Source organism: Lepisma saccharinum, chromosome 5 (assembly GCF_977018435.1).
Source record: "Lepisma saccharinum chromosome 5, izLepSacc3.1, whole genome shotgun sequence".
Lineage (NCBI taxonomy): Eukaryota > Metazoa > Arthropoda > Insecta > Zygentoma > Lepismatidae > Lepisma > Lepisma saccharinum.
The window spans coordinates 8,214,306-8,231,194 of NC_139233.1; the positions used below are offsets into that span (position 1 = coordinate 8,214,306).

A 16,889-nucleotide genomic window follows, 5' to 3' on the forward strand; every position below is an offset into this window, starting at 1 on the left:
CCATATTTTGTTCATTTTATGTTGATTAGTTCGGTGACTTTAGAAATCTTAATTATAAATCACTTGATGCCCAACCATGCATTGCAAGCAAAAAGTTTAATTCCCAGCCAGCTTTTAGGCATCTTTAATTATATGTGGTTACGCATGGAAAACTTTCATTTCGCCTGACATTTGTGAGCTTGCAAAATTTCCATTTGTCAGTTCATACAATCTCATATAGAGAATAAAATACAAAAAATATATTTCTTATAATCCATTCTTTATTGCTCAATTTTTTATTTCCAAAAGTATCCAACACACTGTCTTGAACAAGAAGGAACTGAGAAGTATGACACCACTAGCAGAACACCTATAATAACTTTATTCTGTGTAATAAAAATCCAAGTGAACCCTCGATCTGAACACCTTTCCCTTCTTCAAGTTCATATTATATATACTTCCCAACACTATCTACAAAAACAGACTGTCTTACCTCCAATGAAGCTTTGTTCTCCACAAGAAATGAAAACCATTTTCTTTTGTTTTCAACTATACCACCAAATCAACTTAAAAAATATGCTTCATTGTTGGATAAATTGTCACATTTCTCTTTCTTGTGATACACATGCATATGAGCTCGTAATGTATTCTTATTTTTCACCGTCCGTTGGCAGACTGGACAAATAAACGGTCCCCTGTCTACACCATGTTCATTTCTAACATGAACATTCAAATTATCTTTTCTTCCAAACATTCTTGAACACATGGGACACTTATAGACCTTATGGTTGTGATTCCGTTTCCTAATGGGCATCATATCTGCAAAGACAAACAAAACAGTCATTTTATATCTGTAGAATAACATACTAATAAAAGATACAAAGGAGCAGTTTCGTTTCAATTCACACATCCCATGAAGAGGTGTGTTTTTGTCACCCTTCCTTCTCTTGTTCAAATAGAAAATTTGTCTACATTTTCTACTTGGTACCAGCTGAATGCTGTTTTATTGTATCTCCACTTTTCGTTGGAGATAAGTTGAAGTTATTGTGTTCCTTACATGTTAATGCAACACATTCTGAGCCAATGATATCTCACTGTCCCAAGTGCAAATTATCAACATTAATGAAATGTTTGCGCTAATCTCGGTGTATTTAAAATCCACTTACATCAAAATTCAATCCGCTCTCCTGAAAAGTTAGTGCAGATCGACATACAACAATATAGTATTCAGCCAGCATTGGGCTAATCGAGAAGAAACAGATGACACTAGCTGTGGATTCACATTAGCAATGGCAGTTGAATACAAATCCTGGTTTACTTCTAGGATGTTACCTAGTTCTTAAATTCAATATTTCTTTTACCCAACTGTTGAATCCAGAATTTATTAACTGATATCCTTTAAGATGGGATATCCAGTTTAGAGATTTGATTCCCTAATTAGTACTCAAAACATTGTTGCATAATTTCATATTTACAGAATAGAATGTATGTATCAATTTATTTGAAAGTCAAAGCGAAGTATTTTACACAAAACAAGAGTGAAAAGTACACGGTAGCACTGTTACAAAGTGAACCAAAACAACAATGACTGTCAACAATCCCAATTGCAATCGCTGATTCAGTTGTTCCTGTTCAGGAGTCATGGACCATCCCCGAATATGTATGCATCTCTACACGATGTGACATGCACATCCAGTGTATCTTGAGGAGTACAGTCCCACTCCTGTATGATGGCCTCGGTGAACTGTAGGAGGGTCTGTGGAGGGTCGGATGATTGGCGATACTTACCTTCGCTAGTGCTCATGCATTTTCAATGCAGTTGAGATCAAGTAAATAAGCTGGCCGCGGCATGGAATGAATTCTGCAGGACAGAAGCACATAATCATTATCATGAATATGTACGATATGTATCGTGTTTTCGAAATATGCAACTTTTTTTTGAGTACTATAAATTTTGTGATGAGAAACATTCACTGAAGTCGACGAGAATATATTTGTAGGATCTCAGATCAGGAGATTGCTTTGAGATGAAGAGTTCTATGAGAAAGATGAACATGATTAAAATGTTGATATAGCTGTCTGTCATTTACGAGGATATGTAAGTACTTTTTCTCAGAAATTACAAGTCCGAAAACTACTGGTAAGTTGTAAGTAAAAGTGCTACTGCAACAGGATCTGTTGCCTTTGAAACAATGTTGACTCCGACAATGTGTAGATTCTCCTAGTGTGTAGATGTAAATCATCTTACCGTTTGGCACACACAGGAGATTTAACATGTAAAAACAATTTACACATTATATTTCTAATGTTACAGCATATACCATACTCTCCCTTCCAAATGGATCTGCCTACAATACAGTATCATATTCTGCACTTGAAAGTTTTAGACGAACGAATAAAAGGAAGATAATAAAAAATCATCAGTTTATTTAAGACTAAATATATATATACATACATACATATACACAAAATAACTTATGTAAAATCTACAACTACAGTATAAAAAGATAGTATTATTGTTATTACACTACAGAAAGTTTCTTCATGAACAAATTTACAGTTCTACACATACTATCTCCTAGAGAACACAAATGCTCTACTTTCATTGCACTTATCAACCAATTTACAAATTCACTAGGACAATAGTAAACAACCTTTTGCATCAGTCTCCTATGTGTTTTTTTTTTATGCTGTACTTGTGGATCTTTACCGACAAAGCATTACACATATTTTTTTTATGAATTAACAAATGTTTACAGTAAGATTTTGTGTTTTCTTTAAGTAAGGCTCTCTTGGTTTAAGTCCGTCATGGGCAGAGATGAGGTTAAAGAAAATGCTTTAATAGCAGAGGTCCAGCTTTCTACATTCACTTCGGATCAGTCATTACTATATTGACATAAATCTTAGAATCAGATAGGTTTAGGCAGCGAGTATCAATACAATTCATAATCTCTACATACCCAGCATATGGCATCATCAACATGAAGGCACAAAAAAAACTATGTCCTAAGCAAATGAAAAAGAGACCGTAATGTTATCATTATGACATTACCTCTAGACAAAACAATAAAGGCGTTTCAAAGAGGAACAACAAAGAAACATGAAAAATTTGAGATGATTCAAATTAACACTGCAGTGGTCGTGTTACTTGTATATTTTCACATGCTACTGCAATTTTTGTCAACACTCTTAACCTTGGCTCCCAGCCTACCTTCCTGGAACAGTCCAGGAACTGTGTTCGTTCAGCCGTTATTTGAAATATATCCATTGTTGACTTATTAGAGCTCATATTTCATTGGAGGACAATAGTGATCCACACGACCATTGTATACATATACATAAGTACGTGTTTCTAAAATATGTTATAAATATATGTACTGTGTCTGTTTAGGCCACCAAAAATCTATTTTTGAATTTATTGTAAAATAAAACAAAAGTAAGAATCTAAGATATGTACTTTTGTTTGGTTTCATCACATTCAAAAATAATGCACTAGATTTAGAATTTCCTCCTTACTGTAACGTGCTGAGTGATAAATCTTATAATTTTGTGTCGAGTGAACCAGAGTAATTCAGAAAGGACATTTTCGCTATAAAACCAGGAAATTTTGATGGGAGTTTTTCCACACGATCACTGCAGTGTGTTAAACAGTATCCAATGCACTCCGAATAACATTATGATAAGGTCAATGACTACACACACACATCTCACTGACAATTTCACATAAGATACAACACATCAAAGAGAACATGGCTATGAACATCAACAGGAACTTCAAATTTTACTGTCAAACTTGCATAAAAGGAAATAAATTCCTAGTATATAATTATGTAGCAAAAATCTAAAATTCAGCTGTTTTAGATTTGCTACGCAATATTCATTTTGTGATTATTCAATAGAAGGGAGTTTTTTTTAGACTGAAGTGGGAACCGAAAAGCATAAATAAAATGCCACCTTTAGTACAAAAGGTCACACCACAAGCTGTCACTTGGACTAGGCTGTTTTCTCAATAGCAATCGCTGTGTCACCATTTCAGTCTGACAGCCCTCCCTAAATTAGTAAATACTTCATGACGAACTTGAACCATTCCTTCACTCAATTAATTAAAGTAGGTGACCATCACTCTAATGTTCTTTGCCTTAGAAAGGTTAATAATAAAAAATGGTGGAAGTGCACATTCCATTAGATACAATATTTAAAAATACTGGTCTGCTAATATTAAAATGTGCAACAATGTGCTCGCTATGGGTGAGTACTAATAAGAGTATTCATTGGTTGGTTCCCTTTCTTGTATCTGTATTTCTTGAGCAAAATTATTTAGAGCAATTCTTATAATACTGGAATGGTATCTATCATACCAGTTTCCTTCAATAGGATTTTTTGTAGCTGAATTCAATTCTCAAAACATTCAAATATATATTTTCAAAAACAAGATGATAAAACAAATGTGCCCATTTCTGAAAGTGGTCAAATCCTACGACTATAACAGTTTATGTATAAAGATCACAATTTATAAACATAATTTTAGAAAAATGCAAATTATTTTTTCAAAACAAAATTAGTTATAATGATTCACATTATATTCACTTTATTAACAAAGTGAATATATCAATACATCATTATTGTTTTACATTCGATCTGTACACTATTACTTATCGTGTATCAGCAAAGCTTACATAAGTTTATGGGTAACAGAGAAATATCAATCACACTCCACAAAGCACCATGTCTGATAGAACCAAAATAATGATTTAAAAAACCATGCATTGTAGGGGTATGAAGCCAATGACACAATATAATAGTATAAAAGAAGAACAAACAAGAAATATTAAAAGGAGAATGCAAAATAGGATAATCTAATTAGCAGAAATACAATAAAGAAGAAATATGCAAATCTAGATATTTCTATAAAAAGAGGACAAAAACAACAAAGAATCTAAAACGTACCAAATCATTGATGAAAGCAACGTGGCAAATTATACCATCTTTCTGACATTACAGAAATATGGAGTCTATCACAGTAAGCTTTGGAGTTTTTCATCTATGGTAAGCTAACAGAAATCTTGCAATGTTGTGAAGTGTACAGTTGTACATTATATCTTTTCGAGCAGAAATGTGTTTTCCTTTTGCAGATCATTAAGAAACTTGTAGAGGAATAAATAAATACACCAGTAAAATGGCTTAACAGTAAAGCATGCAAATATCCCCCCCTTTGTAACACAGCCTGCAGATAAGTAAAGACATCAGAATTTAATAAAACTTGTTCCATAATTAGGGCTAATCTGTTATTTATTTTATTTTCCTCCATTTGAGGAAATGAATGACTCAATCTTTCAAATTGCCTTTCTCAAAACAATGGAGCATTATCATCTTTTCCAATGAGTGTGGTCAATCTGCTACAATTTTATGATTTCTAAAGTTGATGAAATGAGCTCTTACTTATGCCCTGAATAAGAGAATGTCAAAAGAATGGGTTACAATAGATCAATGACAATTGGAACTATTATTTCTAGCATTCTTATTTGAGTCATGATGGTCTAGACGGTAGGGCATCTGACTGCCATGTGGGTGTCCTGGGTTCAATTCCCGGATGTAATCTTCAACTGATATTTATATCTACTTCAATATTAAAAGAAAGAATTCAACTATAAATATTAGGATGTACAGTTATCTGGAATAAGAAAAAAAAATCGGCGATGGGAGAGAACTTCAAGAGGGAGTTCAGTCGCATATGTAACACCATGCAAGAAAGTGGTATTTCAGGATCACTGTACCCTGTTTATATTGCAGGTGACTGTACGTATTGTGTTGGCATATCTATCTACTAAACACACACATAAAATACCTCTGTGACAACTTTCCTGTGAGGACAAAGGTCTGCCATATGGCTCTTTATTGGAAAATGATAGTCAGTGCTTAGGTCCTATCACCACTATTTTCTGTGTTTTTAGACCATTTATGTCTGCCAGTTTTGTTAATATTCATAAATCCACTTACGATATCAACAGTATTAAAATAGCGGGAATTTTAATAACAATATCCACTTTTCCTGCCCAATTTTCACATGGAAATTAAAAGAATCAAATATGCAAAATTTTCATGATATTCGGACTTCAGAAAAGATCAGCTTGACCTAATGTTAATAGATTTTACTATGACTGTAATCACATGGTCAATTTGTAAACATTCTTGCTTGAACATGGACTGAAACTGAAAATTCCTAACATGTACTGAATTTTTTAAAAATGCTTCCACGGAATAGTATGTAACGAGTTTGTTTAAGCTGTGTACACTGGGCTACTTCACAATTTTCCCACTTCTACTACTCTTGTGCGATTTATATAATTTTTGTGTACCCCCACTATCACTTTGGAAGAAAATACAAAGAATTCAGAATGTCATGCAAGTATGACAGTAGAAATCTGAGGCTATTCATGAACTATGCTACCAACATTACACTGCACAGATCAGCGTACATGGAAATGAACATTTCCACAGTTGGATGCAAACCGTGAGATTCCAACGATCACCTAAGCTTTGGGTGCAGGAGGTAACGTCTCCTTCTTCCCTTTGTGGTACACATGTATGTGAACTCGAAGGCTGTTCCTATTTTTAGCAAACTTCCCACAGAACACGCAGCTGAATGGTCCACGATCCTGCCCGTGCTCGTTATCCATGTGAACTTGGAGATTTCGCTTTGTGACAAAATTCCGGGGGCAAAGGGGACATTTCAACCTCTTCTCACCAATCCAATTAACATGATGATGATGATTTGGACCTAGAGAAGAATGAAGAAACATTAGCTAAAGACTCTATGCTCCATTAATGCTATTGTAAATACAAAATTACTTCCTCAGATTGAAAAGAAATTCAATGTACACATATTCGTGATTTCTATTTGGTTAAGGCAGGTTTATAATACGAAGGATTTTAAAGAGGCAAGAAACTGCTACAATTCTTTCTAAGCGGACTCATGGCTTTTTGGACAATAATGAATACTTCATTTTACACTGCATTTCCACTTTTAATAGCAATAACGAGGATGAATGATGTTTATATTAAACCGATCAAGGAGCAACTGTAAAAGTATGGAGATTGCCGAGAGCAACCCAAGCCCATTTCCTGCGTAAAGCTAATTGAACTTCTGCCCAGATAAAAAGGGAGTGTTTGATTTGACTTTTGTTATTCAGCATCACTTTTCTACCACTTTCGGCTAACTGCAACGATGAGGATGAGTGCTATGACATACACACACTCAACACCCATGCCCAGGCCAGTATTCGAACCTGGAACTCCTGTTGTCTCAGCATGCTGTGCTAACCACTTCACCATGGAGGTTGGCAAAATGGGCAGGTAAAACAGATAAAGGCCCATAAGAGTGGCAGTAATCGTCACAGCTGTGTGTTCATATACAATGTTTTATCATATCTAAATAGGATTTGAAATATTAAACTGGCACAATCTCTTTGTTTCCTCCCATCTCATTGGTGATAATATGAAGCATCAGTGAAGAAGATGAAGGGGTAACATGTAGGTGCACAAGTACATAGCATGAAATCACATTTGATTTGTCCCAACAACATACTGTCTATTCCCATCTTTTCAATGCCCTATCATATTCAATACTCGCAAACACATCCATGCCCAGTCAAGAACTCAACCTAGAACATTCAGTGATGGGATTACATGACTTGAAGCGATCAGCTAACAGTGGATTTTATCTACAAATGCAATTTATGCAATTCAACAGCAAGGATTGTGTAAATTCTGAGGTTCGAATTAAATTACAAAATCTGTGCTTTTTCCACAGAATCTTATACCACTTGGCCTGTTTCAAGCTACCCTACTGTAGCCCTTTCATTTATTGTTACCTAATGGTATTTTTTTTAACCTTACGACTCACTAGAATGTCAACAAGGTGTCCTTAACATTTTACAAGGGCTAGTCAAAAAAAAGAGTGAGAATGAATTTTTTATATATCACACAGTGAACATGCAGTGGTGAAACAAATTTGCGCAAGAAGAATGTGTCTCGTGGAATCGACAGATAAAATTGCAAGAGCGTATGCGCATGCATACAGCAACACTGCGCAAGCAAAACACGAATGGTCAGCAGTCACATATGGAAAATGTAGTCTGTTCGTGAGGAGCAGTGTGCGGCTTTGAAATTTTGCGTACATCTGCAGGAATCCACCATGGAAGCATACAAAATGTTGCAACAGGCATACGGCGAAGATGTCCTTCCACAATCAACCTCATTTACTGGGCAGTATTACGTGACAGTTTTGAGCTGCATCCATCTGGGTGTGCGATACACCAGGATAATGCACGCCCTCGCGTTTTCAACATTGCTGCCCAATACCTGGCTAGACAAAACATTGAATGTGTCCTGCACCCTCCATACAGCCTGGCTCTTGCTCTCTGTGACCTTTTTCTTGTTCCCTCGTCTGAAATCGGAGCTGCGGGGCAAGCATTTTGACTCATCAAAGGCCGATCTGAATAAGGCGGAGGCGGTTCTGAAGACGATGTCAAAAGACTGGTTCCAGCATGTCTTCCAGGACTGGTAGACACATTTGGCCAAGTGTATACAACTCTATGGGGACTACGAAAAATACCATATCAACATGGACCCTGCCTAATGTATTTCGTAAGTAAAACATTCATTCTCATTCTTTTTTGACTAGCCCTCGTATGATTATGGTTAGGTGAAAATTTGCTCACTTCAGTTAAAATAGCACTTGATTAACACACAGCATCATGCTGCAATGTAAAACATTTGGCCTCAAAATGACAAACAAAATTACCTTTCGACCCAACTATCTTAACGCAAAAGTTTATTTATTTATTGAGATTTCTCACTGAAATCATCAATAGTGAACCGCCCCATTGTAATTAATAATTTTGCATTTGCCAAACACAATATTAGAATCTAACCCATACTAATTATTGGGTACTTATATTATGGTTGTCACCACCAGTTTGTTGTACAGAGCTTTGGAAATAACCTATTCAGGCACAATGACCAGCACAGGTGTTCTTTTGGGTAGTGAAAAAAGTTGTTGAAATTTTGTAACAGATAATGCTTAAAATGTGTCACTTCCTTGCAACACACAAAAAAAATTCCACTCAATTCCTTCACCCCTTAAGGCTTTACAGACTGTTTCAAAAGTTCAACTGATGCAAACACAGTTGATTAAATATTTACTGAAAGAGAAACGAGCAAGTACAGAAGGTAAAAATGCAATGAAATAAAGGAGTACAAAAAAAAAGTCAACATTGGAAATACAATGCACAATTGCTAGTATGCACTAATAGAGAAATATGTGAAACAAGCTATATTACCAGTATACAATACCTGAAGGGGTAAGAGTATTTGCTCCATTTCTAATGTTATGAACCAAAATTTGCATCTCTCCTACGGTTTCTAACTCTGTTGGTCTTGTTCACAGAATGTTGTGTGGTAATTGCTTTAGTTAGGTATCCATATGTGTCACTGCTTTCAGGTTCATGTTTTGTGCCATGGGAATCCATATTTCCTTGGTATCAAATGAAATGTTGCAGTAATCAAATTGTGTTACATTAACAAGAATGTAAAGCTGGCTCCTGTCAAAAGCACTGTGGCATGAAGATACATAGGGTCATGGAGGTGAGATGATCAGCACCATTCTCCATTGCTCACATAATACCCACAGCTTAGAGGTTAGGTGAACTAAATAGCCACTTATACATGGACACTAACTGAAAAATTTCCACTTGGTAATCAGAAGTCCTACCAACTAGTCCACCATGACTCTACGAAGTTAGCAAATAAGTTTAGAAAGAAAGCAATTAAGGAAGAAACATTTTACATTAATTAAAACAAATATTTTTCAGCTACTTCCTGAATATTGCATGTCACGAAGATATATGGAAAGGGGAAGAGTAGGGCCCCCACATTCATAATCCTATCAATTTGTGAAAGTGATGTGATCAACACCATGCTCTGGCTGCCTTTACCCCAGTACCCATTTCACTAGAGCCGGGCACTGTGGCCAAGTGGTTAGCACATCGAGCTGCAGCGCCAAGGGTCCCGGGTTCAAATCCTGCTCGGGCTTGGTTGTTTGTGAATGTCCACTCATCCATTTCATCACTCATCCCCATCTTCGCAAATTAGCCTAGAGGCAAAAAACGCGAAGTAAAATAAACTAAATCAATCAACCAACCAACCAATTCACTAGAGGCTGGATGAACCTCAGATCCACTTCTATGCAGAGGTGTTGTTGCAAATACTCCTACCCAATACTATATACACTGAAAATCAAACCTGGGTCTTCTGCATAGAAACCAAATGCCTTACCAACTGGCCCATTGCAGTTCTACAATACTTAATTATGATTTGTAATGTAGTTTGCAACACTGTCAGAGGAGCTCAGATCAGAAAATTCTCTCATTAGTTCATAGAGAATATCGATGTATAATTCTGCACAGTACCAGTAGAAGTCAATAAGCCTATCTCTAGAATGCTTCATGTAATAAAATAGGGGGCTACAGCATGTATTCTTACCAAGTCCTGGACATATGCAAAGTGCAGCTGCTGGCTACAGTGCTGCGCAAGAAGCAAATCAATGATGCCTAAACATAAAAGTCAGTGCGACGAATTCATCTGGACAAAAATTCTGGTCCTCCAGATTAGAAGTTTGGCATAACAAAGGAAACAAGCTCAACTGGATGATCCTAACTTAAGAAGAACCCGGTAAAATGAGAAGATTGAAAAATGCGAACTGAAAGTGAGAATAATGTTAACGATGAGACGGAAGATTGCAGAGATGGAGATTAACACCAATGCTCAGGCCAAGACTTGAATTCACAACCTCAGGTGCCGAGATTATTAGTCATTTACTCAATGAACTCGGTCACTGAAACTATGGCAGAGATTGAGAATGTGTGAACCCCTACATCATGGTGCGATGCACTTTACATTTTTTTTATCTCTTTTTAAAAAGTAAAACAGCAGAAATAAGTTTAAACTTGGACAATATAAAAGTCAACTGAAGTCTCTATACAATAGATTAAATACATATAGATTACACGAAAAAACAATTATGAGCTGTCAAAAGCTAAACATGGACAACTCCACATTCAATATTTTTCAATACACTTTATTCATATGAAAAGGAAAAAAAGTGCACAAAGAACATTACAATTTTCAATGATAATGATTCACTGCGTAAGCATTTGCTTCTTCCTATGATATTTGTACACGTGAACTCTTAAGCTGTTTCTGTTTTTGGATATGTTGCCACAGTAGGTGCACGGATAGGGCCCTCGGCTACTTCCGTGCTCATTACGAATGTGTACCTGGAGGGTTTTCTGCCTGAGAAATGTCCGGAGACAGAGAGGGCACTGCATGCTGCTTGTATCTTGGTCTAAAGGAAATGCACAAGAGTAAGTCACCTTATGAAATACTAGTCTTGTTGTGTCTACACAGAAAACTTCATAATACAGAGCAGTTAAAAGACAAGATAGTAACTCCCACCCGTACAGCGCACACACTATATATATATTACAAGGACATGTATGTAACATAAAGGAATGTAGCTGAGTCATTGTAACATCCCAGAAATATACAAGGGATATCCACGAAATAAGTTCTGTTTCAACTTTAAATAAGGATGAACCCAAGAACATGAACAGCAGCTGTTACATTTGTTCATCTTGTTTATGAGCTGACGTCTAAGTAGCTGCAAGTATTTAGAAGATTATCTAGACTTTGTAAGTTCTTTCATAGGGGAGCTTTATCTGTACCTTCACTGTCCCTGTTGCAACCTCGTGTTTAGAGAGAAATCTGCGACTTTTATGTCATTGTGTACATTCCCTTCGCATCTGCATCAAAGGCCAACAGCTCTAAAGTTTTGGGAACGAAGGATAGTTTCATTGCTCCAGCCGGAGGTGGAATGTACTTTACACACTGTGATTGAATATTGTGCATTTTTTGTGTGTGTGATATAAATATCTGTATCATCTAAAGTCGTGTGGAGTATTTGTAGGATATTTATAAATTTTATATAACTTAATGAGCCCCCCCCCCCCAACACACACACACATAATTTACCTTCATTACATACTGTTATTTTTTAAAAAAATTGGCTGATTTACAAAGCCCCCCTGATAACCATGAGCCCCCCCCGCCCCCCCTGGAGATCACTACGGGCCTGGTGCAATTGGCTTGAATTTATCAAACTGTGTGAGGTCTATGGAAGCATGCCAAGAGTGATTCAATGGTATGGAAATGGGTGCAAGTCTTCAAATGAAAAATGCAGAAATGTGCATGATATTATACAGAGCAGTTGACCATCTCAAGATCGCAATATCTCACCACGACATTTGGCTGGGAACCTTGTTATCATTCCCCTTACATCCCAGACTTAGCACAGAGTGTTTCTAATGTGTTCCAACATCTGAAACTTCCTTGCTTTCCTTCAAAGCAAAATAAGTCCTTTCTACATAGTTTGCATTGCAGGCAGCATCATTCTACAGGGTGGCCACAAATTAAGGGGGCACCTTTTGTCACTGTCCTTTCTATCTTTCTTTACACGTATGTAAAATCTAACCAACATAGCAGAAGAAGTGGATGTTTTTAGAATGGCAGCAAGTCGCCTAAGTATTGAGCAGCGTGTCAAATGTGTACGTGTATTTTCCATTACCAATAATATTTAACTGAAGTTCAGCAACGAATGCTGCAGGAATGTGTACCTCTAGCACTTAAAAGCAACACTATCTCAAGAATCAACAAGTTATTTGATGCAACCGGAAGCGTTTCAGACCTTAAAAATCTGGTAAGGCATGAACAGATAAAAGGAAAGCCAATTATGTCTCCAAGCTTTCTTTGATTTAAATAGAGCTCAAAGTTATACTTATGTGGAAAGCAGATAAAATTATCATGGTGATGTCCAAGTTACTATCTTCAGAAAATAAAAAGTTGCTAATATTGTAAATATGTTCTCATTGTTAAACTTAATAGATGATCAAAAGGCAAAAGGTGCCCCTTAATTCATGGCCACCCTGTATAATGAAGGGATACAAAAACTGATGCCTGTTAAGACAAGTGCTTCAACAATGGTGGTTACTATTGAAAAGTAGTGTACATCAAATGGCAATGTGAATAGTTTATTTTTTATAACCTATCAGAACTTACTTTCTAGCTAACCCTTCTTATCAATGAGACATTGGTGCTGTATGGGCATTAGAAATGTAAAACCAAAAAGATACTCATACTGGTTCTTAGGAAAATGAACTATTGTGGGCCCCAGACAAGGTTACAGGTATTAATCTCAAGGTGTAGAAAATGATTATCAATGTCATCCAAATGCTCACCGTAACATTATATGTAGATATACATGAATAACGTATGAATAAGAGTAGAAAGGAAACCCTGAAGTATAATAACAATGACCAAAGGGTAGTTCAGTAACATTCTACACAACTGTTTGTCTTAGCACAGTCACTAATTTATAATAATAAATATGATACATATTGTGAAATTTATTGGCTGATATATGTAATAAATTGCACAAAGACCACCACACAAAGACCCCATGGGTTGGGTTGAGAGGTGTTAGTTTGATTAAATAGGTATCTTTAATTTTCAAAAGCTTTTGTAAGAAATATTTTTTTGCGGAAATTTAAGTGAAAAGTGCAAGCTCGACCAGGACTTGATCCCAGATCTCTGGGCTCTTATCAACTGAACTACAGAGCCGGCCTGATTTGTCACTTTCATTTTAGCTGATACCATAATTGTTTCAAAGGCAACACAACCAGTTCTGGAATCACTGACAAACACAATTCTGCACATGTGAATCAGCGGAAGCAAAAACATTGGGCAAAACCAAGGCTGGTTAGGTACATCAGTTGGTAGAGCAATGGCACACTATGCCAGAGACCCTGATTCTAGTCCTGGTTGATCCTGCATTTTCTGCTTAAATTTTCACATAGTACTTCTCCTGTGTGATTATTAATGCAACCTTAAAATGTAGTAATCATTGAAGTCAATATTTTTGGTATAGTTACCGTATAAGGACAAATTTTTCAGTTTGGTCAATGGTTTTCAAATGCCCTCCCTCCACCCAAATGTTTTATAGCTTCAATGAGTCTCTAACTTTGTAACAAGCTAATATTTTGAATGATAACAACTCTGCAAAAACTCTCTACATCATCACATGAATATGCATAGGATGAGTCACATGGTGGTACAGGGACTTTGCTTAATCAGGGTTTAACATGTGGCTAGAAGTCAACAAGAGAACTTCCCAAAGAAAAGGCAGTCAACCACTGATGAAATTCTGTTTCCCGCAGACTTTGTACTGTATAGTGTATTTAGGCGTATGCCCTTTAAATACACCATAATAAACGTGTTTTGTTGCTATAAACTGAGTTTTAATGCACTTTCTACTGTTCTTTTAGATTATTTCAGTTAATCCGGACTTTCCTTAAAGTGGTCAACTTATCCCCCTCATTAGTCTGGATTATCTGGAAGGGGGGTGTTGAATGGGGAAACATGTCAAGCAACACCTGGTTTGATAGGTCTCCTACTTTCAAGATAATTGTGAATGCAGCATGTGGTGTGAACACAGTATCTGAACAGCTATCTGTAAATGTAAATAAAGTGCTGAATGTTGACAAGGGCTAGATATTTTGTTCAATACACTTGGTTCAGTTGACACACTGGATATATCTTACATTTCAGAGCCTTGTAAACGAAGTAAGAAAGTGAGAGAGAAGAGATAGTAATTATAAATGAAGGAAATACAACACACTAATTACTAGTGCTCGGAAGTTGAGGAAAAATATTTTTTTCCCTAGTGTCCGAAGACGAGGCCCAACATAATATATGTTCATTTTGGGTCATTGTAGGCCAGAAAAAGGTGGGTTTTATTTGTCCTTTTTTGCCTTTTTCGGCATTTTTTGGCTTATTGGTCCTTTTTTAGTCTATTTTTAGGTCTTAACTGCTATTTTTTTGCAACTTCACCTTCTTTCGACTAGGTTTTTACTGCCCATTCTCAATTCGAATCATCATCAGTTCATCACCTCTTAAACATCCTTTCTGTAGTAAAGAAAAAAAGAGAAAAAAATTGGATGACTGAAGAAGGAGGGGGGTGGGCAGGTTAAAACTGAAGTTATTAATTAATTTGGGCCACATTTATATGTCCTTTTTTTCCATTTTTAGGTCTTTTTTTTGGCAATTTATAGGTCTACTAATTACACAAAATTAAACTTTTGAAGTTTCACAACCTGGCCACGGTACATCTAGAGTTGAGGTAGTCTAGTCCGTAGGTCATCTGACCAGAATGCGGGAGGCCCGGGTTCAATTCTCAGGGTGGATGATCCAAGGTTGGAATTTTTCCAGCCTTGTCCGTGCATAAAGCAGCTCTTCGGCTCACCTGACCTCAATACAATGGGTACCTGGGGGCAACCCTGGAGGGAAATGCAGCTGGAGCATGGTGCTGATCACATTACCTTCAAAATGACAGAGATCGAGAATATGTGGGGCTCTACCTCCTCATCCTCTAAATGTACCTTTATGGAATGGTGGGTGCTATATGCACGGGGAACTTTACTTTGCAGTGCATCTGGCATGGTGTGGGTTGGAAAAGGTGACGTGAGTCGAGCATAGTCTGAACAACACTGTTACAGTTATATGACTGGTGTCACGGCATTGTTTCCTACCCACACACAAGCTTATGCAAGAAAAAGGAGAGCTGCCATTTAAGTAGCATGTAATTTATGCCAGGAAAGATCTCAATCAAAACATTTTGTGTAGATGTCACTAATGCGTGCCTGTGTTACAATTTATTGAAATGGTATGAAAATTGTGGCTGAACCAGAAAATGAATCTGTGTCTTCAGCCCTGAGCTAATGTTGCAAGTCATTTCTTATCCATGTCAGTTTCAATATGGCTACATATTGGCAATATATTTGCATAAATAACATATTTGTTGTCAAATTAATTAAAATTAAATTGTATCTGGCAACATTGTAAGTATCTAGGTCTTTTACTAGTTGGCACCAGCTTGGTGCACAATTAAGCAGGAACCACGATGGTGTAGTTGATATGGCATCTAACGGTATCTTGTTGAAAATAATCGGTGTTATCATCATTCAAATTATGGAAGAAGAGAGATGAAATTAAAATTATGAGAGTATGCAAAAGTGACTTACTTTTTCTGATGGTATAAATACATGTGGGAGCTCAGACTGTGCTTGTTTTTAGCCAGCCTCCCGCAAATACTACAAGCGAAGGGGCCTCTGCCTGCACCGTGGATATTGGAAATATGGGTCGACAAACTTTCCCTCCAAGAGAAACATTTCCCACATTCCAAGCAAGGGAATTTCGTCGGCTTCTGTGACTTCCCTAATGCATGGTCGGAGATGTCACCTGTGTTACTGGTACCTGGAAGATTAAAGATACCTATGTAACTCAAGCGACACCATCCAACACATTTGCATAAGTTTTCTCAGTCCTTCCCAACCCCATTTCAACGTATTCAGTACAGTCAAATTTTGAAAACAAGTGACCAGATGAAACTGATGAATGACAATCACAAAGGAATAACACCCATGCCAAGTTGAGTTCTTAAGTCCACTTTATGAACAGAACCTCCAGTTTAAAGTGGGATCTGAACCAATACAGTCCTCCACCAGATATTGAACCAGGAACCTTTGATTACAAGGCAATGATGCTACCCCTGTGTCACCAGGGAGGCACTAGTTCAGAATTTGAACCCAGAACCTGAGAGAGTGATATTGTAACCCAGCACAGAAAAATGAAAACCAATAAAGAGAATGACTAGTTGAAGACAAAAAAAAAATAGCAAAAAGAACGTAGAAGTATGCGACAAAGAAAATAACTGTCTGGACGGGTACAAGGTTTATAAA

At 36.7% G+C, this 16,889-nt stretch overlaps 1 protein-coding gene across 13 annotated transcripts in view; it reads right to left on the reverse strand.

Moving 5' to 3' along the window:
- Window positions 1-259: 259 nt before the first annotated feature.
- LOC145987642 (uncharacterized) overlaps window positions 260-16,889 on the reverse strand; it is a 46,781-nt gene continuing 30,151 nt past the window's right edge. For 4 of the 13 annotated variants that reach the window (XM_083122114.1, XM_083122113.1, XM_083122116.1 and 1 more), the window contains exon 7: window positions 11,185-11,383. In XM_083122114.1, coding sequence (XP_082978240.1) covers window positions 11,302-11,383 — 82 coding nt within the window. In that variant the 3' untranslated portion in view covers window positions 11,185-11,301. Of the gene's footprint in view, window positions 799-2,388; window positions 6,758-10,855; window positions 11,384-16,172; window positions 16,405-16,889 lie in introns of those variants that run through there. The other 9 variants (XM_083122126.1, XM_083122120.1, XM_083122125.1 and 6 more) reach the window with 8 other exon arrangements.